The sequence below is a fragment of the Mya arenaria genome, chromosome 10, assembly GCF_026914265.1.
Source record: "Mya arenaria isolate MELC-2E11 chromosome 10, ASM2691426v1".
Classification (NCBI taxonomy): Eukaryota; Metazoa; Mollusca; class Bivalvia; order Myida; family Myidae; genus Mya; species Mya arenaria.
The window spans coordinates 20,493,121-20,519,733 of NC_069131.1; the positions used below are offsets into that span (position 1 = coordinate 20,493,121).

At 32.7% G+C, this 26,613-nt stretch overlaps 1 protein-coding gene across 2 annotated transcripts; it reads left to right on the forward strand.

Moving 5' to 3' along the window:
- The first annotated feature begins 348 nt into the window (after nucleotides 1-348).
- On the forward strand, nucleotides 349-21,907 carry LOC128205915 (schlafen-like protein 1). 2 transcript variants are annotated; one of them, XM_052907974.1, is made up of 7 exons: nucleotides 349-802; nucleotides 11,081-11,270; nucleotides 16,681-16,838; nucleotides 17,111-17,263; nucleotides 20,104-20,270; nucleotides 21,298-21,429; nucleotides 21,717-21,907. In XM_052907974.1, the coding sequence occupies exons 2-7, from the start codon at nucleotides 11,146-11,148 to the stop codon at nucleotides 21,804-21,806; spliced, it is 825 nt and encodes a 274-aa protein (XP_052763934.1). In that variant the 5' UTR covers nucleotides 349-802; nucleotides 11,081-11,145; the 3' UTR covers nucleotides 21,807-21,907. The 2 variants fall into 2 exon arrangements, with proteins under 2 accessions (XP_052763934.1, XP_052763933.1); XM_052907973.1 differs by lacking the exon at nucleotides 349-802 and adding an exon at nucleotides 10,591-10,848.
- Nucleotides 21,908-26,613: the final 4,706 nt, after the last annotated feature.

A 26,613-nucleotide genomic window follows, 5' to 3' on the forward strand; every position in this document is an offset into this window, starting at 1 on the left:
CGAGCGTAACATACATTCGAGTTTATCACTGACTGATATGTGTTCCAAATTTGGGCTGATAAACTTGAAATAAAATTTTGTTCTGGTACTCATATTAAATAACATGTGTTTGAATTGTTGTATCAAATAAAGGCAAATTTCCTACATGTGATAACATATTAAACGGAACTCACAAACATAACATCAATAAGTAAATTATTTTTTAGGGTAACGTGTATTTATAAAATCGTTGAAACGTAATACCTTGTACTATGAAGCGCAATATAGTATAGTGAAGCCTCAAGCGTGTAATAGGGCATTGCGGTTTTGTGAATTTCATTATCGAAAGTAGATTATTTACATTGACAACTTAGGTCTGTTTAACAGATAAAACATTGTTATTGGTGAAAGGGCGTTATTTTGAATTTTGTTAGAGGATACATCTATGAATTTCTAGATAGCTTAATGCAAAACAACCATTCATATTAATCAAGATAATTGTCTTTGGATTAAATAACATCAGTGCCACGGTGTCAGTGCGCGAAAATTGGCACACGACAAAGTCAAAGGATTTAACAGGTTTATATTAATGTAAATGCGCGCTGTCGGAACTGTAGTTAAAAATAATTGAAATAAAAATTAAATATTTGAAATAGGGAAACTGTGATATGCATTAAGATCAGAGTCACGTTCTGCTTTTCATGCAAGTGGAAATAGATAGGGGAAATAATAAGAACCGAAATTTGGTTCAGAATCATCATCAACCTCCCATGGCTGGACCAGCGCAGGCGCAACCTTCTAAGCAATCTCCTTTTATGTTCAGGTATTTACTTCAATGTTCTTTAGAGTAGTTATTGTTTTCAACCAAACCTTGGCCGGACACAATGCTTATTCCAACAATTAAAAGTTGAAAATGCAATTGCTACACTCATATCCATAACTATCTGGATTAAGCATAATGCTGTATTAAATGATACTGATCGCCAATGCACTTAACATCACTTCCCCATACAAAACAAGCATCATGAATTCCTGTGAGGCATGAGTGATGTCCAGTTAAATCTTGTAGGACATGGCATTTCGGCTATTTTGAGAAGGTTCGTTGGCATTTTACATTCAAACTGGGGAATAAAAAAAAATTATATATATATATTATTTTTTTAATTGGGAACATAGTCTCACAACCACCAAATAATATCAGCTCAAATCTGTAGCTAAAATACACGTGATGTTTTCAAATCCACGACAATATAATAGCATAACTACTAGCATAGAGTGCACACTTCGAAGATTAATCTTTAAAATTAGCGCATATCTGAATGTACAAACAAACGTATTTGCAATCGTCGGATACCCACGATTATTATATGCATTCCCTTTTTATGGGTATCCAAAATCATTCTGACTGTTTACAAATGCATTGATATGTTTTCAAGTCTTTGTTATTCTCTGTATCAGCATTGGAGAGCACATAGGGTCGGTGGATCGTAGCACAGTATTCAAAGAAGGTCCAGGGTTTATCCAAAACGATTTTTGTGCCAACGTGGCGAAATACATGTCGGCATTTATCAACAGCCATGAAAACGGAAGACTATTCTTAGGAGTTAATGATAGAGGTAACATGAAATATACATTTAAATTGCGACCGACGGTCCGCTGAATACTGTCTGATAGTTGTTAACCCTCTTATTACATCTACCAGTATATAAAAGAATTCCATTCAGGAAAAGTGTATTTTTCCAATTATCCCTAGTTTTGGCGTTAATAACTATGAAACAACGAGACAAATATTATTCAGAGTTTTTTTTTAAAGAAAGCGCATGTCTCTCTTTCATTTCCAGCATTATTTTTATTAACATAACTAAAAAGGGCTAGTTATTTTGAAGGTCACGTGACAGGCTACGAATTGAACCAGTCAACAGAGGATCGTCTTAAACTTCAAATTGATAATGAGATCAAAGATATAAAGCCGACTATATTTCCGAACGACTACTCTGTCGTCTTTACACCCGTAGGAGATGAAAACGGATATTTACCTGGTATTTAAATCACATATGCATTTGGATAGATTTATTGTTGTTGTTGTTGTTTTTATTACGGGGCTATTTGAGCAAGCAGTACGAGGTTGTTTATTAATAAATGTGATAGTTTTTATAAAAAATTATATATATATATATGTTTTATAGAGGAACACCGGAACCTCAAAGTCAGTTGTCACGTTGGTACACCATTATTGCTTGGCATGAAGTCAGATAGAAACCCTACATACCTGTTCAAGTGACAGTCTTATTCAAAATCAATACATAGACATGCATAACAAACATATATTTTGATTGAAAACTACTACTTACTTTAACTACTTACTAAATAATGCATTTATGGGAAATATTAATTATTGAAAACAAGATTGTAGCCGCGTATTGGATAGCAGAAAGCGCAAAAATATTAAATGATTGGTGAATGGTAAAAGATTTACTGTGATCCTCTATAGTCTCATAAGGTAGAAATACCATGTTTTCTGCATTTTTCTTTCAAATTAATCTCGGTACCCTTCATAAGAACCATTGTTTTTGATATTGGTTCATCCTTTTTGGTATATTTAAACAATTGTAATAATTGTGGTAAATCTTATATGGGAGTAATAGTGCATCTTTAAGTTGAAGCAGATATTATTTATAATCGAAAAAAAAACATAATTTTATACTGAATATTTAACACAATATGTAATATAGTACTCATATATGAAATTGATTTGCATTCTACTTTCATGTAGTGTTTTTTTTTATATTTTGGATGGGAGCAAGTCTACATACACTACCTTAAAATCGTTTAAGGATCCAAATTAATAAGCTTGTTAAAATATGCCAAAAGGAAATTCTATTCACGGTTGATCTCCGTTAACTGGAAATAGTAGCCCAAGCGAAGCGTAAACAATGCAATATGGCAATATTTATGTGTGTACAACAGGTAAATATTTACATAATATGTCCGCCAATGATTAATAATAAATGATAATAAATTTTGATTGTAATCGTCAAATACTTGATCAAACCAATACACATGCAATAAGTCCCTGATTTGTTTGTAAGGTGTACACTTCGTTTTTGAAACGTAACAGCTCGCTCAATTTGTACACACATGTTCAATCTATCTCTGAGTTTAAATTTAACTGTACAATAATATAAATTTCTAAACAGTACGAATTATTCATTTTCTCAAAAAATTGTTATATGCCAAATTCTGTTTGTGAAAAGTTGCTCCTTATCCAGATACAACTCGATATGTTCGCATTATATGGACTTGGTATAGTATTTTTGTGGACTGGGTATAGCCGTATAGTGTACTGTGGATAGTACTATACTGTGTCCTAGTCGTAGTAATTAATGTTTGTAAAAATATAAAAACATTAAACGTAAATTTATTTTTTCAAGAACTAAAGGTCTATGAAAATGAAACGTCATTTAAAGAATGGTGATATATATGATTTCATTCAATATCAAGTATTGTTATGCCTAAGATGGGGGCATATATGTAATACTTTTTTTTGTTACGCTGGCCTTCATAATTTAGTATAGCAAATCAAAATCAGTGTCGTCAGATTTACTTTTTGACATGACATATTAAAATAATTATTGCACCGGTATTACAAAATGGGATATATGGTGTTTTGTGGTATCAAATAGTGCAAACAAAAATAACACTTTATTTTAAAACGTTCATAAAATTGCAACGTGAATGTGAATTTGTCGCCTGTTTTTCCGCCTTAAGTTCATACTCTGTTACACACATAATACTACTTTTTCTTGGATGTAAATCAAGTGTATAGGCTAGCATATAGCATACAGCGTTTTTTATCACTCAGGTCATCAGATTAAAGGCCCAAACTCAATTTTTGAGAATATTTCACTTAATCACTATTGTTTTTTTTGGGTTTTTTTTCTTCAAAATATGTAATGTATGCAAATGACACTTCATACATAAATAATTTTGGTTTCATTAATGTATTTCTGTTAAAATTAGTTATAATTGTTGCAACGAAAGCCATAATCTCCGAGAATACACACTCTTCATAATCTCGTGTGCTCGTACATATTACAGGTATTATCGCATCTACAGATGACGTAAGATCTATATACAGCTTATTTGAAAAAACAACAACAAATGTCGTCACAATGATAGTACACATTGAATCATTAGTTTGTGCCTGGTCAGTGGCTAAACTATATGCATTTTTCGATGTTTAAATTCTTCTATTTTAAAGCCTCCTATCTCAGACGTAGAGCATATAAAGGACTATCAATTCCAAATCGTCAGCGTGATGATTGTGTCACAATTCATTTCTGCTAATTTACTTAATTACGTAACAAAGTAATCGCAAAACACTGTGGTACATATACTTTCTGTAACTTGTAACATTTAACTTAGAATGCAAAATATCAACACTACCCTTAGAATAATTATAATGCGCATGCCAATGCCACAACTATTCCCAGTACATAGAAAAGCTATACTGCAAACAGAATTTGGGTATAAATATCTATACTCAGTACATAACCAGTGCGAAATAAAATGAGAAATTCGCATATATTCAAAGAAATTAATAAATACTTCGAAACAGAGAAGCTTGAATAGCGAATAAAGAAATTCCTTGATTCAGATTTTTATTAATTGACGTTTACAAGCCAAATTATTAAAATAGTTTGTTAAAACCTTGCCCTTGCCTGTGTGTTATCTATTTTACCGGCTTACTAAATTTTAAAGCCAAGCACCACAGTTGGTTTATGTCTATTGACCTGGACATCCCTATACCCGCTTAACTCATACTTCATTATATCAGATTCAGGATATTTATAACAAAAAAATACAGGTCAAGCACTTACTGCTCCTGTGAAAAAAGCATTGTTTACGTCTCACTTGGGCTACTAGATCCGGTGTGCGGCAATCCAACAATGAATGTAGAACACATGATTCGTTCTCATAGCATTTCACCCATTTGAATGTTTAGTGATTGTTTCATTGCTTTCTTTTATACTCTTTTAAAAATATAAACTGAAGCATTATTGTAACACCACTTGTCATTTGCCATTCATATGAATCAAGCAAAGACTGCTATCAGAACCGCTATAATACAGATAGTTTAGAAGTAAACAATATGACAAGTTGTCGCAGTGATTTCTGACTTCTGGATTGAGCATTTGATTTTAACTTGCGGTGTCCCTTCAATATCTCTTAAGATATATAATTGTCATCGACTCTTGTGTATCTTAACCTTGATTTTACAGTTAGATCAAAATGGTACTCCGTTGTGATATGTATCATGGTTCACGGAAGTCGTATTAACATCAATGGGCAGCTCTACAGCACACTTCAAGGCACCTTTATGAGACAAGATAGCGGAGTGCAAACTTTGAACACCCAGGATATTCACAACTTCTACCAAAGAGTATGTGCACTTACAGCATTACATAGCTGGGAAATATGTTTTATAGGCATTTCTTATTACGTATGAACGTTCTAGTAATCATATACAATATAATTAAATGAACACCATTTTAAAATTCTTATTACATAATAAAACATTCAAGTCACTTATTAATAGAGGTTCTATTATTAAACTCTACTATACTTTTTTCATACCGTTTAAGAAATACCAACTGTTAGAAAATGAGCACAAACAGAAAGTGGAATCGTTGGAAAGGGAAAACCGAGAATTGCTTGTTAAAACTAGAGAACAGCAAAATAAAATAGAACAAATAAAAAGGCAACGTGATAAGGAGGTCCGAAGAGCTGAGGTTGGTACAATATTGCTGATTTATTTGTAGATATATGGAAGAAAAAAATGTTTTGTTTTTAATCCTCTATTGCCATTCTAAAACAGTGTGGTTTTCAAATGGCGAAGGATTTTTAAAAACCTTAAACATTAAACAGTAACACTATCATCAAACTGTCTGGTTAGTGTCGAAACAACGTACGCAAACAAACTATCTCTAGTTTGTTCATTGTATAGACCTACAGTCTCGAGTACATACCTTGTTTAAATTTGCAGTCTAGAGTTTGTTTATTGTAACTATAAAAGGCTGCAAGTATTTCAATGTTTCAATTTCATCAACCACATCTGTAGAAACTTGAGTCTAATTACTTAAATGGCTAGGAATTCAAGAGTTAAAGTGTTTCTGACTAAAGTTCTTCTACATTTTATTTTCACAGTTTCTTTTTAATATTTTCCAGGCATCAAGACATACCATAGAGGAAATTCATCGTACCATAATTGATTCACAACATACGGAATCGAAAGATTAAACAATATCCTAAAAGAGTTTATGAGGTAGTCACATTGACACTCATAGAGCAAGATTCAAATGCTTTAAAAAAGTTCGCCCGGTATTTCTGCGGCTTTATCGCACTCATGTATAGATTTGATGAACGAACCATTGATCTTCAACTCTTTTTTTTAAATTGAATTGTTTTACTTACTTTTATAAAACAAATACCAACAAGAAACTCAAGCCACAAGACATTGTTGATTGAAAGTGTTGAATATTTTGACTGAAAAAATATTCGTTTTGTAGAAAGACTTTTTAGCCAAAAAGAATACAATTGCTCTCTTGGCCAAATTTTGATACCCTCTTCTTCAGAAAAAAGGTTCTTTACTCCGTAGTATTGTTACATATGCTGCAACAGTTATATGTATTTTGCTTGAGAACTCTGGAATTAATCTCTTTTGGTCCATCAACAATTCTTTAGAAGTAGTCATTACTATTGAAAGAAGACGATATAAAGCCTCTGTGCTGAATACTTATGACTTTTAACGCTTTATACATCCATTCCACAGTATTTAGTTACAACCAAATTATCTCCTTATCGAAAAAAACATATGCTAGGGAGAAAACTACGTGTTAGGTATTTAATGATTAAAAAGCTTTTTTACCAATGATCGCTCAAATACATACATTATATATATATATATATATATATATATATATATATATATATATATATATTGTTGACATGCGCTGACGTTTTTGAAGTATTAACTATTGTTCTGAATAATTAATTTTCTAAAAGTTGGTACATGTTTATATAAACAAACAATAGACATTCCAATGGGTGCTTATCATGCCCCTTTACTTGCTGACTTCCTTCATACTGCTATGAAAGTGTTTATATGTTGAAGATATCTAAGTCTGGAGATATTGCCCTTGTAGATAAATTCAATAATTATTTTATATATTTATATTGACAATATTCTTAGTTTGGATAATCCGTTATGTACAGATGATATTTACTCTCTAATACATCCAATTTAAAAGCATCGATCCTATTTAGGTCTGCAACTCTGAAAAGACAAATTTAATATCAATCTTTATGATAAACGTGATGATTTTAATTTCAAAATAAATAATTACCCTTCTGTATATGGAGGTGTTCCTAGTTCACCATCATATGTGTGTTTATTGCACAGTTGGTACAGTTGGTAAGATTCGCTAGAATATGCAGAGATGTCATTAATTTCAGCTCTCGCAGTAAATTTATGACGTGAAAACTTCTGAAACAGGGTTTCAAAAAATTATCATTTACTAAGGAAATTCTCTCCCAAAATTCATGTAATATTATATTTAAGTCCAATAGTGCTCTTTAATCGCTGATTACTAACAGTATTGCTCATCCCGATCTGGTGATTTCGTAAAGAAAATTCGCAAAATCAAAATGTTTCAAGCAGCTATTCGGGCAGACTCAATGGATTGCTGGGATCATATTTAAGCCGTAGTTAATTCATACTTTGATAAGAATAACCACTTAAGTTTTTACTATATTCGGGATTGTTGGGATGAGAGTGAGGTTGTGCATACAAACTGGTTTAAACCCCCGGTAATTTTACATTAATTTTACATTTTACTGAATGTTTCAAGGTGGTACCTAACAATCCTTGATAAACACCCCCTGTTTTTGTATATATTATATATGTAGTGTGTTGTTTGTGGAGTTGTGTGCTGTTGTTTCATGTTTCTGGTTTATGATTGTTTGTGTTTTCGTTCTATGTCTTCGGAGTTGACTTTGAGCCATGTGCCAATTTATGTTTAAATTTCGACTACGGTACTTGTTTCTGTACTTATTTATATGAATATTAATAAATATTAGTCCTTCTTGTCCTTTCTTTGTATATATAAAATCGATCGGTCAATATATCACTGTATTTTTATGAAAATCCAGTTTTATGACGTCAGCGGTCCATATCATATGTTTGGCTGGTCTGGACCTCCCCGAAAGTGTAATATGGATCGCTGAAGTCATACAACTGGTTAGTTTGGCTTGCTTTTTAACATCAGCGTAAATCTGTCGCAAGTAAACATTTTAAGCTTTGTTCATTCAAAAAAACAAATCTTAAGTGCTTTAAATATATTGAAAGGTTATATAAAATGTTCAGTATAATATTAGAAATATTAACGCTAACGACTTCGGGCCATATGACATCATAAGGACCGGCCAGTCAGACCCCGAAAGTGAATGGACCTTGGCTAACGACTCGGTCTTAAGAAACTGTCGTTGGCTGACTGGCCGGCACTTATAATGTCATATGACCCTCAGTGGTTTGTAACATTTCTTAAATAATAAACCTCAAAGGTAAATCAGAAATGAGACATATGTTTTATCTACTGCACTGTGGAACGCCCTTTATAGTTCAATCTGATTTCGACCGCACTCGCTGATTGCATACGTTTAATAAAACTATATATATATGATATATATTCAATCCAATTCCATGTGCGGTTATGTGTCCAGAATTATTATGTCACTGTTAAATCAGTTTCATCATTTGTCACAATTATCTGGTGTAGTCCAAAGCTCATCTTTTTACTTAATACAATAAAATATAAGAACTTTTGTTTTCAAATACGCCATATTGATACTATGTAATAGGGTAATGTATAAAAAAATAGTAACTCAGTAAACAAAAAATATGAAAACCGAAGGAAATTTATAAAACACCGTTGACAGCTTTAACTTGAATTATGTTGTTTTTCTTATATTTAGTGAACGGATCTGACGTGTCTGACATAAGAAACCAAAATGCACGCGTACCGTCTACTTGCAATCAGTTTGTGATTTTCTTAATGGAGCCAAAAGCAGATTTCGAGATGTACTGTAATGTGCGTATATCGTCCTCTAGACAAATACTCGAACATCAAATAAATCTTATGTCATGTGTTGTTGTCATTGTTCTTTCTGACTGGTATATCGCTCTGTACTGTTTTGTGTAGAAATTCCGTAACTTCATTGTGTTTTGTTTTGTAACGTTCTGTCTTAGATCCCCCTACGTGAATGCATTAAAACAGACATGTTTCATTCGAACAGAAGCCAAAAATATTTATGATTTTTTTTGTTGTCATAAGAAAATAATTTATAAGCATGATGTTATACATGAATTTTCTGTTACAGAAATAAATTCCATATATCAGATTGATTTGTAACTATTTGGACCATTAAGTTTTTTATGTTTTATTCTACACGGACAAATAACCACATAGTATGTTATATATCAATAACACATGCATCGTTTATAGACAATTGTTTCAATACGATATGTTATTCGTATACCTTACGCTACTTGAAAGTTTTCGGGGACACCCATCAAGTTTAGGGTATACTCTATACAGTACGGTAAAATTTCCATTATGGTTTACTGAAACGCGATTTTGCCAAAAAATGAGGTCAAGTCTAGAAATTTACAATATTAAGCGCTGTTATTCTAATTTTGATTTATGGCGCCCGGGCGTGTAACATGCCCTTAACTAAGTTGCCTTATCCAAAGTTAAGAGTCCCCCCTGAAAATCTGCCGCTTCACGAGAACTGTCATGATTAAGTAGGCATATGTTTGATTCAAACTTTACTGCTCAAAAAGCATAAAACAATATTTGTCGTTTAACTGAAATATGTCATTACTCTGCTTCCCCTCAAATTATTTGTATTCGGTGATAAATACAGGTCGTAACCATGGGTAGCCGGGTTACTAAGTGGTTTGCAAAATAGTTTTTTTAGAAACTAATTAAAATACGAATAAATCTCCGAAACGAAATATGAAAGATAATGAAAGTTATATGTAGTTTCCCTCTAGGTGTTTGCTTTCTGCTCCTATGCCGATACTTAAAGTATTTATAACTTATATAGACAACGATACTTCTTATATATTATACATATTGTGTTGAAATGCTAAAGTTCAAATGCACAAATACCCTTGAGTAAAATATGTGTGTTATGCTGAGGTTAGCTTATTTAGTAAGTAATAATATTTATTTATTTTTTATTTATTTCTGACTGGCAATACTCGTATTTGTTTAAACCTTACGGGGTATATACAATATTGAGCTTTACTTAAAATGAACACTAGTATTATGATACATCGTTCTTAAGTATGGATCTTTAAGGATTTTGCATTACAATGTGCATTATTTTGCATATATGAAATAATACAGAAACAAGTCCAGTAGTCGAAAGTTTTAACATGAACCCGTTCAATATCACTTGTGGTTTGTTATTTTGTATTTTGTTATATTAACTCATATGCTCAATGATGGGACTAGGATAATTAAACGTAGACATTGAATATTTTCAATCAATAGTAATAATTAATCATTGTTATTGGTGCATAAGACGATTTGTTTATGTGTCGTAATAACGATGAAATACTATACTTCACCAAACAATTATCAGCATTGAGTAAGATAACACTCTTTTGATTTCAATACAATAAGTGCCACAGTGTTAATGACAAACCTCATGAATAAAGGATTTACAACTATTTACGCCATGTATTTGTGTGCTGTCGGAATTGCATTAATAAACTGAAATAGGAAATATAAAGTGCATGAGGTAAACGGTAACTAAACTGGGATTTATTAGAATATCAAGTTCTGATTGCTCGAAACTTCTGAAGTCCCTTATGACAGGATTAACCTAAGCTCTCAATTTTGTGTTTCTATAATGTGCGTTATCTTTACTTTTTTAAGAGTTCTTAGACGGTATATAGGAGTTATCTGTATGATAATCACAATAAACTGTCTTTCATTTATCAAAATCAATTTTATTTATGTATTTTGGCTAGTTGAAATAAGCTACTTAAGCCTGTTAAGCTTAAGAAGTTTCGAGAAATTGGGCCAGGCTGTTTAAATGGAAGCGGATGAGCAATTGGAAGAAGAAATTGAAAGAACAACATCAGGGGTTAAAATCAGAATAGCCCAAATGGCTGGACCGGCGCAGGCACAACCTTCTTACCATTTGCCGAAGATGTTCAGGTAACAGGGTGAGGAATCACGTGACTTCAACGGGGTTCTCATACGAGTCACTAAAGTTTAAAGCCGATGTAAACAAGCAAGAAAGTGACGTTAATTCCTACACAACTTTTTAGAGAAAAAATATAGGAAAATATTTCTTAGCCTATAATAGACAATGATATTTTCTGCTTCTTAAAGTGTGGAATATTTTAAATTTGCTTGTTTTTTAACGATGCAATCGTTGGCCGAAATTTCAACTTGACGGGAAAATGTAAAAACGATGCAACGCTGTGTGCGCCGTGAGTCTTTGTTATGTATACATTTCTTAGAAATTAGAAGTATTTAAAGGGGCTGTACACCTTATGATGAAATAGCGAAAACAAATAAAAATGGCGAAAACTGACATAAACTTGGTATCGATGTGTACAATGCATTGAAACTTACTAACCGAAGTACCACATAGTTGAAAATTATTTTAGCAGTTGTTTCGTATTTTTCCATTAAAAAGATTACAAGGTAGACAGGTCTACCTAGTAGAATTCATCGCTTATGGGTGATTGGCTAGTCGATGTTATCACGTGATATTACCAATTTAGGTATATAGCTTAAATATCCCAACCGTTTAGAGTAAGCCTTCGTAGCACACTGGATACAACACTAGACAGCAATTTTGGCGACACCGGTTCGAACCCGGCCCCAATATCACGAAAATACTTAAGTCAATTTATCTCAATCTCAATCTCAACTCATTACCCCACATTACAGTATGACATTATTAAAAATTACTAATGTTTTACTATTTTTAAAAGCACATTATCACATGCATTATGTTGATTAACATGATTGTTGAATATTCTAAAAAAAACTCAAATATAATAAATTGGACTCAAGTACAATTTTTGCTCTCAATTTTTTTTTCTATAAAATATTTACCAATTTTTTTTAATCAACATAATGAGTGAGAGAATGCGATTTTAAAAAGGGTAAAACATTTACAATTTTGATTCATATGATGCTGTTATTTGATAAAAAGAGTTGAGACGGAGATTGAGATTTGACTTGAGTATTTTCGTGATATTGGGGCCCGGTCTCCGACTCGATTTTTTTTTTACATTTTGGTATTTTTTACATTTGATATCAAAGAGTTACACATTTTATTTAATGATTATCCTGAGATTCGTTACAGAAATATTGGTGCACATCTGATGTACAGTCCCTTTAAGAAGTAAGACATGCGTTAAAAAGTTGTTTTTGTATATTACATTCATAAAACGAATTATTCGTAAAATGTCCTTTAGTGGTTTCAATAAATATCAAACAACAAGAAATACTGCTGTAAACGTGAATTTTATATATGCTGTTGTTAACGTGAAGTTCTTCTCACCTATATAAAGCTAACTAGGTCTAATCGGTATGCTTTAAAAACTTATTATAACATACTTATTTTATTTTACCCTAAAGTTTGTATTTCTCTCTCAGTTGTGACGATAACGTAAACAACCCAAAAGTAGTATTCCAAATAATCTTTCTTTCATGAAATGAATTTGAAGCATTGGAAATGTTTAATTTATGTTGCATGATGGCCGTCATTGGGAGGATTGCATATACTCAGTGTCCCTCTTTAGTTTACAATAGATGGATAAAATAAATCGATGAAGCAACAAATACAATAAAAAGGAAGGAAAAATACTCTCTAGCCAAACCCGTTCCATGTGCATTCCCAAGTAAACCGCGCGAGTGTTTGGATTAGCCTATCTTAGATGACTGTTAGTAGTTAATGCTTTTTCTCCCACCCTAGTTAAACAAAATAAAGTTAAATGTTTAGTGATATAACTCGCGTATATATTTAGATGTTACAGATATGCGTGCAGTGATTCATAGTATGTTTATAGTCAATTTGTTCTTTAAATACATGTATATCTGGGTAGAGAAAAGCATAAGTTCTTGAATGCAACGTGAAATGTTTGGTTCCATTTAAGGCGAGAAATTAGTAATTAAGATTGCTAATAATACCATAAGACATGGTTTCCATGGTGCTACAGACGACGGTCTTTAACAAGGGAGGTCATGACGTGATGACAACAAAAACGTAGTTCAATACGGTTTTTTTATCTTTAGCCATGAGCAAGATAAGGATGTCCAATATAGCCAAATATTTAAAAAAAAAAAAACGTGTTGCAGGGAAAAACTGATAGCTTTGACGTCATAGAAGAAAACATCATCAAACCAGAATCCGAATGTTGAATCGCAAACCTCGAGTTGAGATGATATAGTTTCATAGTTTCAAACTTTATCTTAATGCATGAAAGACAAAGGCCCATGAGCAAACATCAATGGAATTTATAATACATATCATTAAATTCAATTCTATCAAACCTTGGTAACACTATATATTAATACATGTTTACTTATGTGTGCTATCAAGGTTCGAACGAAACACAAATCTAACATAGATAGTACACAAAGAATATAATATACCCATTTTAAGGAGACAGTTGTTAAATGCCATTTAAATGTGTTATATAACATCATCATAAATGAACATGGAATTTCTATGCTTAAAAGCCTTGTGAATAAACATTGCTAATTTTCTTTGAATAGTCTTATTTGTATTTGTAGAGAGTTTAACACATTTTGGTTTATTTGGTCTTTTCCAATAGTATTTAGGTATAAATTGTCAATACATACTTTTTGGCTCTAGATCTATTATTAAGTTTTGCAAACCATTTAGTCTCTGTTTTAGTTCACATATAACTATATCAAAATCACCAGCACTTTGAAATAACCATGCATCATAAAATCCTGGTATTTGTAATATAGCTCTAATACTTTTTACCGTTACTTACAATTTGGCAATCTTTCTTATTCTCTATACAATATTCTATATATACCTTTAACATATTTGATATCATCACAATCAATACTTTTTTCTGAATTATTCTTACTGCAAATTGGGGGAAAGTTGATTTTGGGAAAAATACAAAATCAGGCGAAAAATGCTAATACAATGGCGAACATACATGTTATTACTTGTTTATGTATTTATAATGCTGTGAAAGAGTTAGTCACTTGTTTATTATTCAAGAAATAATTGCTTTTTTATTCAAAAACGTAATTTACATTTATCAAATTTGGATTTTTTGTAGTTTCAATCTATAACTGTAGTTTCTTTACAACAACAGGCTATTTTGTAATTCACTTTCCGATTGTTTTAAAATAACATATAGACTGCCTTTAAATTCATTTCCTGTTTGAACCTAAATTACATAATGCTTATCAAATAATAGTTATCTAAAAACCAAGATCGTTTTGTCATTGGTGTACTAAGTCCAATATACTCATGTGAAAGCAAGATTTCGAACAAATTGTTATAGCATCAACTACATCCTTAAAGGAGTTGAAATTTCGAGAGAAATTACATTACGAGCACGAAGTTTTAAATCATTTCACTCCATATCATGAAAAAAATAATGAGTAGTTTAAAATGAAGTCACCAACAAATAAAATGGATCCAACCAGCGACACATCTCATCATTTTTGTATTTAATAGTGTTATGATTAATTGGGCATAAACAGTTAAGTTATTTAGAGTTAATGTTTTGACGAATGCAATTTCAATCAGTTCTTGACTTTTGTTGACTTTCTTTTATTGGGAGATGTTTAGGGAACGTGGTTGGCTGTGTTCCATTTGAATGTATTCATCACTCAATCAATTTAATATATCCACCTTTCGTAAACATTTGTTGAAAAATATGTGGACCGACTCCGTCTCTTACAGAGCTGCAATGTATATTGTGGACTTATCTCCATGGCGGCCTACCTAGAACATAATTTTAACGTTTTATAAGTAATCAAATAGAAGAATATACATTCACTTCATGAAAGAAGAATAGTAATATGTTGAATACATTATCGACACAGTTGAGATAGAAAATAAAACTATTAAGTAAAATAAAATAAACATGTTATTATAAATAATATTATTAAGTAATTATGTAAAGCCTTTAGATTAAATACAAATTGCTTTTTAATGCGAGAAGAATTCAGGTCAACAACAGCATATATAAAAAATCCGCATTTCTTGAAATTTTGATATTCATTCAAAGAACTAAAATACATTTATCAAACCATTACTCTGATGAAAGAAATGAGCAAAACTAAATTTTAACAACATTCTGTCTTCTTAAATATTACTTATTATTAAGAAATATATACAAAACAAAGACTTACTGCGCACACAGCGTTGCATCGTTCTACAAAATCCCGTCGAGTTAAATATTTGGCCAAGGATTGCAGCGTTAGACTACAAGCAAATCTAAAATATTTCACATAATAATGTTGAAGCAGAAAAAAAGCATAGCCTGTTACAGGCTATGCAATATTTCCATATATTTTCTCTCAAAAACGTTATATAGGTTTTTACTTCACTTTCTTGTTTGTTAAAATCAGATATGATACGTGCTGACCCGTGCCAGAACCCCGTTTAAGTCACGTGATTCCTTATCCTAACGTGTACAGTAGAGTAAATATTGCTGTGTAAAGTATAGTTATGCGTGGTGAAGGTGTATTAGTGTTTATTTATAGTACTAGTGATATAAGAGAATGATCATCAAGAATGTACATGTGCAGGGGCGTGGCTTATCAACAAGACGTATTTTGACTTTAGTTTAAGTACACAACAGTCAAAAACCTGTTATTGTTTTCTCATCAAACTATAAAATCATAAAAACTCTTCCCTGATAAACTATTTTTAAAAGGCGCATCCAGGAACTCCTGTAGTGCATTTTTGTTGTACTGGAAACATCATAGGGCAGGCTCTAAGGTTATATTCGGTATAAGAGAACTCTAATCAAAACTTACCATGTATAGAGACGTGGCTTATCAGCAAGATGTGCGACTATTGACTAAAGTTTAAATACACAACCGTTATTGTTTTCAACCAAGTTTTGAACATAACATGTAACTTTCCTGATGTACTATTTTTAAAAGTGCATCAAAGAACTCCTGAAGTACATGTGTATTGTATTAAAATTTGGAAAGACATATTTAATGTGTGGCATTGAGAACATTGAAGTCAAACAACGGCTAAATAAACACCAAAACAAACCTGAAGCAAAAGTACACACGGTGCTCTAAAATCCACGACAGCAGAACTAGCGAGTCCAGCAAAATGAGCAGTTGGCTTTTATCATGGATAGCTCAAATATTGATCTTTAAAATGGATGCAAATGTACAAACATAATACTATCGCTGGATCCCCATGCTTATCGAATCCATTGCGTTAAACATAGTTCATCAGTAACGGAGGTGTTAATTGTGGGTATCCGACGCCATTCCGACGATGCTGTAGATGTAAAATGTTGCTCTAAAAACTAACATTTATAAGTGCATCGACACTGAGTGTTTTAAGAAAACGTTTTCTCTTTATCAGGGTTGGAGAACACATAGGGTCGGAGGATCGTAGAACAGAGTTCAAAGAAGGTGCAGGATTTATCAAAAATGACTTTCGTTCCAACGTGGCAAAATATGTGTCAGCATTTATCAACTGCCATGAAAACGGAAGACTATTTATAGGAGTGAAAGATAACGGTATAGTCTAACACTAACATACATTTTAATTGCGCCAGATGTTCCGCTGAAAACATTTCGGAAGGTGTTCAAACATCTTATTGAACCTACCAGGATTTCTCTTCTATAATACCTACATAAAACAACGGAAAACTAGTTCATTCAAGTTTTTAATGATTACAACGTAGGTTAAAACGCATGTTTCGCTCTCATTGTAAGCATTCTTTTTCATAAGGTGATCAAAACTCTTGGGAGTTATTTTAGATAAGGACATTCTTTATTTCTAACCCTAGGTGACGTGAAGGGCTATGAAATGAACCAAACACTGGAGGATAAAATGCGACGTGATATTGATGAGGCAATTAAAGATATAACGCCGAATATATACCCGAAAGACTACTCCGTTGACTTTATACCCGTAGCAGATGAAAACGAATATGTATCGGGTAAATCACATTTATATGTAGATATATTTATAGATAAAAAATATTTGAATTCGATTCATTTGTACTTCATTCTTTGTATTTGGGACAACAGCATATCAGCATACATTTTAATTTAAACTCGTAAGGTTCCAAAATAATGAAATAGTCAACAAGGAAACTTGTTGCGAACTCAATAGGTCTCCTATACATGATTCATACTCATAGCATTATATCGACATATAATAGGTAATCATGCGTTTGGTGAAAGTTAAAAGGTTATATAGAATGAATAATATATATAGGATCTGTCTCGAGTCGTCATATGCATAGTCATGTGATAGGAATGAAGTCCTGCTTTGGTGTTATATGACCTGAACTACATTTAGTGACATTTAACCTAAAATATTTTTTTAATCTTCAGTTTTATCAAATGGGTCACTCTAACGAACGATCTAGTATTAATTACTATGCATAACTGCAGTTTAAAAAAGTCTAAAAATATCGAAAGGCCTAAATTGATTTAAGTCGAACACGCCAAGAAAAGTACCCAAACGAAAAGTTGCAACAAAAACATGCAGCCTACATGCAGCTAACAATCCAATATTTCAATAGTAACCACAATTTTTACCTGGCCATGCGTCTAGTTTCCGAATGTTTCTCGACACTGTACTCCAGTCGATGAAAGTCTTCCCCTAAATGTTCCAGCAGTCTCTGTTAAAGTGATCTCCCCCTTTGTTTACATTTGAGCCGACGACATTAAGAGTTGTTTGTGAACTCTATAGTGATGCAAACATTCCTCTATCTACTGTATACAGGGTTGTGGGAAATAGTGAGAATAGACAGGAAAAAGAGCATAAGAAGGGAGCTGGTAGGCTTCGAAGTTTGCCAGTTGGTCATCGGAGGAGGTTCACAAAACATGAGGTGGAGTACTTCAAATATTGGAGGTGAAATAATTTAAGGGACTGTGCCAGTATCAAAAGAGGCCATGAGAAAAGAGCTTCATTTCATAGGCTTGGAAAAGAGAATGCATGGCCATCACCACTCATGAAGCCAGAGCAAAAACAGAAGAGGTTGGATTGGTGTTTGCGTCACAGAGACTATAACTAGGATAATGTGACATTCTCCGATGAAAGCTATTTCTGGCTCTTCTCAAATGGCATGAAAATGTGGACGACAAATCTCGACTTTACTTGCGACCAAAACACAATCCCAAGTTTCATATGTGGGCTGGGATAAGTCCCATTGGAGTGACGTCACTGTGTGTCTACAAGGTTAATCTTTCCTGTGAGCGGTATACAGCATTCTTAATTGACATTTGCTTTAGATTTTGTATGGAAATGAATTGGTTTCGCAACAAGATAATGACCCAAAACATACTGCCCAATATGCAAAATCCAGGTATTTAGAGGAAAATGTGACAGTTTGGAGTGGCCAAGCTACAGTCCTGATTTGAATCATATTGCGAACATTTGGGTGTTAATGAAGAACAATATCAACCAAAAAATCCTAACCACCATTGATGCTATGAAGCAGGAGGTAGTCAGTTTCTGGGGCACTATGAGCTCTGACTTGATAACTTCTTTGATAGGAAGTATGTCCAGGAGGATTGAAGCATGTATTGCTCAGGAAGTAGGACATACCAACTATTTAAAGCGGGTTATTTTATATTGTGAGTATATGTTCAATATGACGATATAAACAAAAAAATGATGCTATGTTTTGCTCTAGTATGTATGCATAAAAACATAAATCCCAATGGTTTCTGGCTACGGAAAAACGTGTATTAAACTGGAAACAGGGTATTGCATGTGATAAAGAAAAATTATACGTCTAATATCACACAAGCAGCTTTGAATATTTTTAGATCTAAAAGTTTCGGCGTCGTGCATCATGTTATCTGCAAGTAAAAAATCAATCAGAGAAAGGAAGTCATATCATATCTGTTTAGTTACTGTAAGTCATTAAGCGGAAAAACCAATGAGGTTGATAAAACAAGATGGATCATAAGTGATACAATAGCCTCTTGGAACGTGTGTGATAAAAAACGAAGTCATAGGAAAACTGAATTCTGATAAATATGTGTCATTATTAAATATCATAAAGAATTTATTATTGAGACAGTATAGTCTTAAGTTTATGCATCCAAACTGTGTCCTTGCATAAATGGTCTTGGTTGTTATGAACAACATATATTGGAGGGAAAAGAAAAACAGAATGCTTCGTATTAACACATTTTAAAATAATTACATTACGCATTACCGAGCCCTTTTATTGTATGCATTTAGGTGAAAAAATGAAAAACATTGGAGAATGATAACATTTGATCATTTCACTGCAGACAAATTGGTACTACTTTTTGCATCTTTATTAAGATTTGCTTCCCTTGACATGGAAAGAACATGTATTTAACAAGTAGATCATACATGCTTTTTGGCGTCTGAAGTACAGCAATTGACACAATAGCCGAATCGTTTCGAATTGTCAAAATAAAAAAAATCATTACTTTTATGAAACAAACATTTTTGCAATTGAGTTTAACTATCACAAAAATGAACTTTCTATTTATATATGAACTATTTTATGGAATCAACTGTCAGTCGCGCAACGTGTGGTAACAGAAAAATAATATTTTCACTCTTCCAAAAATACCCTCTATTACAGCATGCGTCATGTGTAAAACAGGCATAAACTGCTATCAAAGCCCCTTCTAGCACATAGAATGTAGAAGAAAACAAAGGCAATTTGCCAAATCATCGAAGCGATTCCATGGACACTTGGTTTTACTTTTAGGTGTCCCTTTAGTACCACATGTACATAAAGTATGTCTCGATTTCCGTTAATCTAGAACCTAATTATTACAGATGGGAATAGATCAGTATGGTACTCCGTTGTGATATGTATAACTGTCCTCGGAGATCGTATAAACACCAAAGGGAAGCTCTACAGCACACGTCAAGGCACTTTTATGAGAAGAGACGGCGGAGTGCAAACATTGAGTGCACAGGATTTTCACAGCTTCTACCAAGAAGTATGGACATTCGTGGCATTAAGTAATTGGATGATATTTGTTGATTTCAGTATAAGTTCGTATTTTAGTTAACGAGTGTCAAAGAAAAACTTTTCACGAGCGGCGATAGTTTTTCTATGATCACGAGTGAAATAAAATACATTCTTAAACTGAAATCAAGAATTTTCTGTTTCTTTTATGGTTATTTTTGAAGTGTATATCAATCTTATTTATTTTTCTGAATACCCCATTTTTGGAAAAGAGTGTTTTCAACGCCACTAACCCTGGGACACCCTTTATGCAAAATTATTGCTGATGACGTAGCTATCAATTTTCTTTTACCGGTTCGTTGATAAAATGTTCTTCGACATATTTTATAGTTTTTTTTTATGCACTCCTTTTAGAGTGCAAACATTTCATAAACTTTTATTAATGCATCTATGTTCCAAACAATAACAGTTAATGCACAAAAACACCTTTAAATTACACAGGGCATGAATACATAACCAAATTACTACGCCTCCATATATTGAGTGAAAATTTGAAGGGCTAAATGTGTTAGCAAAACTGCTGATAATCATTGGTATTAAACACGTTTATTAGTTTGTTATAGAGTTTATTTCATGATAAATGGGTATACAATAATCACTCACTGTCACAGACCAGTCTGATTCGCTTGAGGAATATTTCAAAAGTGGCGTGTGTAGTTTTGAATAAGGGGAGGTAAATACAGTGGTTTTTAAAAGTTGATTTTTTCGCTCCATAGTTTCCAGTGAAAATATCAAATTGATTTTTTTCACTGTTGTTATTTAACTCCATATTCCATTGAAAAACATGAAGAAAAGTACAACATTTCCCATATTCATATTGATATTTTTCATTTTGCATTATTATCACATAGCTTTTAAGAACATCATTTTAAAATCCTGTTTACAGAAAAATAATTTCATGTCACTTATAATGACATGTTCTATCATGTTACTGTTCATTTAATTATGTATTTTGTTGCTGTTTCGCCAAAAACTAAAATATTGTCATGCCGTTTAAGAAATACCAAACTAAGAGAACATCGTTGGAAAGAAACATACAAGAATTGCTTGATACAACAAGAGAACAGCAAAAAGAAATAGAACAATTAAAACGACATCAAGTTGAGAATGCGACGGTCCAAGGAACAGTGGTTAGTACAATGGTGATATTTTACTTCTCGATGGCTGAATGCCATAATATTAGGAAGAGGCATACACAATCAGCGAACAAAATATACCATCCCAAGTTAATGTATTCTGTCTCGATTGTGTGCATTGTAATTGTCTAATGATGTTCGGTTTTACGAAATCGTAATTTTAGTATTTGTAACTCTTCTCAACTTGTGTTTTATTCTAGCGTCAATTGTTTTCTGGACTTTGAGAGTAGAAAGGTATTACTAAAGTTTGTTTACATGTGATTTCTTTCAATCTTTTCCAGGCGTCAAAACAGACCATAGAAGAAATCAAGACACTTCGTTCCATCATTGAATCACAACATAAGAAATCAAAAGTGTGTTCAATATCGTAGAACGGTATTTTAGGTGTTGGTATCAGTCACATTTTGTGTTGGCACTCCCAGTATAAGATGCAATTGTAAAAAACATTTCATAAAATACTGTCATGTAAACCTGCGCCTTAAAGGTACTCACTCAAAGATTATATCAACATTTTTACACTTTGTTGGATGTGAGTTATTTTACTTACTTTTCTGAACAAACACCAAACTGAAAATCGTAGATTTGTTTTAATATCCGACCCTAAAATAGTGTAAGACTCCCTTTAAATTGAAAGGAAATAGTGTGCAAGACGATACAGTTGCGTTCTATCTTGTTAATGGCGTTTTAGGTAAATTAGGTATAACGGCTTAGGCTCCCTTCGAAAGGTTATTAAACGTTTCAATAAATAACTTAAAACTCGATTGTTTTTATAAACATTTTTCTTATCAATAATAGATCATCATTATTTTGTCTGTAAGTATATCGGGACAAGCACAACTGAACTTTCTGTAAGACAAGAGCTTAGGCATAACAGACATACAAAGACAGTCTACAATTACCTCATAGTCAATAAATATCAATTAAGGGCATTCCACAGTGCAAAAATGTGTGGAGAAGGCCGAACATTTAAATGCTTCAAAAGTTCATGCTTAAGTATTATGAATCTATATCAAATATGCAATTTGGAAACATTTTATGTTTTGGTCATTTAAACCAACCATGCATCAATATACAGAATTTAAGTAAACTTTTCGATATACGATAGCACATATCAAAGACGAATATGTTCGGTACACATATTCTCCGACAAGATTTGATGAAATAGAATTCCACGGAAATTGATATATCGCCTTTTTCGTTTCTCGTCAAAATAAATATCATGCAAAGTCAATGTGAAATAAAGCAAAACTTTGGTGTCAATTGACAACTCTTTCGCATGAGTGTTCACTCATAAGAGTTCAGACAACTACCTATATTTAAATGTGAAGAGAGCGCAACCCGTATGCTATTAGGGTAGTTTATCAGATGATAAAATTTGACCTGGATTCTTAAACAGTAAATATTGTCGGCAAGAGTAGCCATCATTCGATAATAATTACCAGAGCTGATCTCTGGACAATCTAAATGGTGTATTTAAATTAAACAGGTACATAACCCTGTTGTAAATGGGAAAATCAATGATTATCGCACCTGACTTTGATACTGTGAACATAACAACTATACCACCAAGTTTCCTTTTATTATGTTTTGATGATAATACTTGTGAATTGTCCGCACAAGAAATTAACCAACTATATTTAATGTTAAGTAACATTGTAACTCCAGGGTCACTGGGGGTGATCATTCTCAAAATCGCACGTGTCATCAAGATTCATGATGATCCGATATGATAAAGCTGACGCTAACGCCAATCCCTTCATATTGCTCATTCATTTGACACAAGAAATATTAAAAAAAAGCTAAAATGGTCATTTGTTATGTTGCACATTTCACTGTTTTCTATGACCAGACTCAATCAAACAAGACTGAACAACATTATTGTCATACTTTTGCATAGTTTGTGTGTTCAACGTGATTTCCTGCCCAGAAAGGGTTCATCTTCCACTTCAGTTGTGATGGTAGACCACACTATTTAGTTATGCTTTTAAAATCAGAGATTCTTCAAAGTAGAATAACACTCAACTATTGTCTGTAAACATAGATATTAAGCTCATTCTCTAAGTACTCAAGCGAGACAATATAACCGTTATTGTATTCAACGTGAAGAAAAAAATACGGTTTATGTAGTGATCAAAGAGATATCGAAGGTGAATTTTATTTCATATGTATTTGTCCATGACTTGGGGTGATTATAAAAATGAAATACAACATACCTAAGGGCCTTGTATCAACATTCAATGCGTTCGTACTTTATAAGTTATTGCAGGATCCAGTCGCCATAAAGACCACAGTTTATTTCAAACTAATAAGGGATTAAGTACATATTCATTTTTTTACTTTCATCTTTTATACATTTTGTGTTATGCCAAGATCCTGCCAAAAAGGGGTATTTTGAGTATTTTTCACGATTTAATGACAATAAAATGACATACATTATTTTCATTGTAATCTTCGTTCAGCATAGGCGTACCAAGTTTCATGCTGCCTTTGCACTGAAAACTTAAGAGCCCAAAGATTAAGGGAACGTGAACAATACAAATTTCACTAATCTAAAATCATAAACGATTAAATTTGATCCATCTGGATGACATTATCATCTTTGGGATTTATTTGAAATTGCTTAAGGAAAAAAACAATGATATTAGTATCGGAATTTCTGTTACAATCAACAATTCTGGGCGTACAATATTGCATACAATATGAACACTTAAACGTTAGATTTGAGAGTCGTGAAGACAACAGTAAGCACAACAAACTTGGTCAGCTTGATAAAATAACTTTTGGTGAACGTTTGATAAAGGTTTTTAAGTACGCCATTATTTTAAAAAAAATAAGAAAGCATTCCAATCGTCATGTCCCTCGATAACAAGCGTCATTAGGGGAATTTATGATATAACTTTTGTATGTAACTTGCCTTAACATGTTAAGCTACTTTCAGTTATATTTCGCGCCACATATAAATTTCTTTGTGCATTTTGATTGTTCTGATAATGTATCCGCTAACGCCAGTATTAGCATATTGTAACGGTCCTCTGTAGGTGGCGGATATGCGTTCATAGCATAACATTCTGTTATAGATAAGTACGTTCATAGTACGTATGATTGGTAATGTGCAAATTAGTAAAGCCCGGGCTCTGTGTGGATTGAGAATTTACTCTATATAAAGACCAGCGGACCACTTCAGGGTAGAACATGCTTTTCTCTGAAGGGATCTGTTGGCCGTATTTGACGTCGCACGTTACAATATTATTAATCTAAGGAAATCGTAACTAACATTCGGATTTATGTTATCACGATATGGTCAAAATTGTGCTTGAATATCTATTTTTAAAGAAAGAAATAACGGATTGTTTTTAAATTGTTAAGCTAAAAAATAATGCAATAAAGGATCCTCCTATTGAAAGTCACAAACTTTGTATCAATAAATAATTTATCATTTTCATTAACATGTACATGGACTTACGAAACGTAGAAAAGATACCATAGGATAATTTAGTTTAGTGCAACCTTGAACATGTTATAGGGTATCTCGTTTTATTAAACTTTAAGTTTAAATCGAATGTAGATTGTTTACATTGACAACTTGTGTCTTATTGTGCAATTAATGATTATTATTGATGAAGTTCACGCTTACTTTGTGAGTTTTGTGAAAACATACTTCTTATATAACTAAATACTTCAAAATTGGCATTAAAATTGTCACAGTGACACACGTCACGAACAACGTGTTAATTAACAGATGTTCTTATCACATATATATGTTTGCTGTCAGAACAGCGTTAATCATTTAAAGCAGGATATATAAACTGATTTAGGGAGGCAGGGATGATTTTAGAAGAATGTCACGTTCTACTTCCAATGGAAGTGCTTGCGAAATGGGAAGAAGAAATATAAATACTCAAATCTAGGATCGGAATCAGCCAAAGCCTCCCATGTCTGGACCAGCGCAGGCACGAACTTTTTCTCATCTGCCTTTGATGTTTAGGTGCGCACTCGAGAATTTGCGAGAAACTTGGGTCAGGTACTTATATATACTGTAGTTTTCAACCAAACTTCAGGGATTATTTTAATTTCAACTAGGTAAAATTTTAATTGTATTTGGTAAACGCAAACCCATAACAATTGTCCATGCAAAACTATATTTTCCAATTTGATAGATGTTCTCCGAGGCATTCATGTATAAGGGCGCAACCTTTTAGCGTTCGCTTTTCGCTAAGAAGAGAAATGTGTATAGCATATAAACCGAAGAAGATTTTAACGATTTGGAATCTAAAATAGGGCATTTTTAATTACTTTTTTCTCCGATATCGACATAAAAGGTAAACTTGGATGATTTAAATCCGCTAGTGGTTATGCCTACACATAAAGTGTATAAAGACGTCGTCAATACTGACATTTGTAATTTATCTATTCACTGGATCGACAATGATTGATTTTCTCGTTCAAATATTTGCCTCTTTGTATTAGTATTGGAGAACATATTTGAGCGGAGGATCGTATCACAGAATTCAAAGGAGGTCCAGGGTTTATCCACAATGAATTTCGTGCCAACGTGGCGAAATATGTGTCAGCTTTTGTCAGCAACCATGAGAATGGAGGGCTATTCATAGGAGTAAATGATAGAGGTAAACTCAAACACGAACTTACTTTGAAAAGATTTACCTTTTACATTTTTCTTTATTTAGAATTGTTGGGATAAGAGTGAGGTTTGTGCACTTAAACTGGTTAAAAAAACCAGTAAATTTACATTTTACTGACCGTTCCAAGGCCGTACCTAACAATCCTTGATAAACATACATTTTTTTATATATAGTATGTATGCATTTATTTTTGTTGAGTTTTGTGCTGTTCTTCCATGTTTCTTGTTACTTTGTGACTTTTTGTTTTTGTGTTCTAAGTCTTTGGCGTTTACCCAGTGCCATTAAACCGGGTTTATGTTTAAACTGTTTGCTACTGAGCTTGTTTCTGTAGTTTTTCACATACGTATTTACATTTAAAATGCGATCGACGTTCAGCTGAATACTTTGGATAGGCGTTTAAACATCTTACAACACAAATCAGGATATGCAAGTGTTCCAGCAGAGGAATTGTTGTCTTTTATAAGAATCCCTAGTTTTGGCCTTAAGAAACATCGAATAAATAATTGATTCACGGTACTTCAAAGGTTCATTTTAATTG

Excerpts from the sequence above, each read along its gene's own strand:
- LOC128205915 (XM_052907974.1), top strand. The coding sequence starts at position 11,146 with ATGGAAGCGGATGAGCAATTGGAAGAAGAAATTGAAAGAACAACATCA. Across the intron at positions 16,839-17,110 it reads TATAGGAGTGAAAGATAACG|GTGACGTGAAGGGCTATGAA; the intron begins GTATAGTCTAAC and ends TTCTAACCCTAG. Across the intron at positions 20,271-21,297 it reads TTCACAGCTTCTACCAAGAA|AAATACCAAACTAAGAGAAC; the intron begins GTATGGACATTC and ends ATGCCGTTTAAG.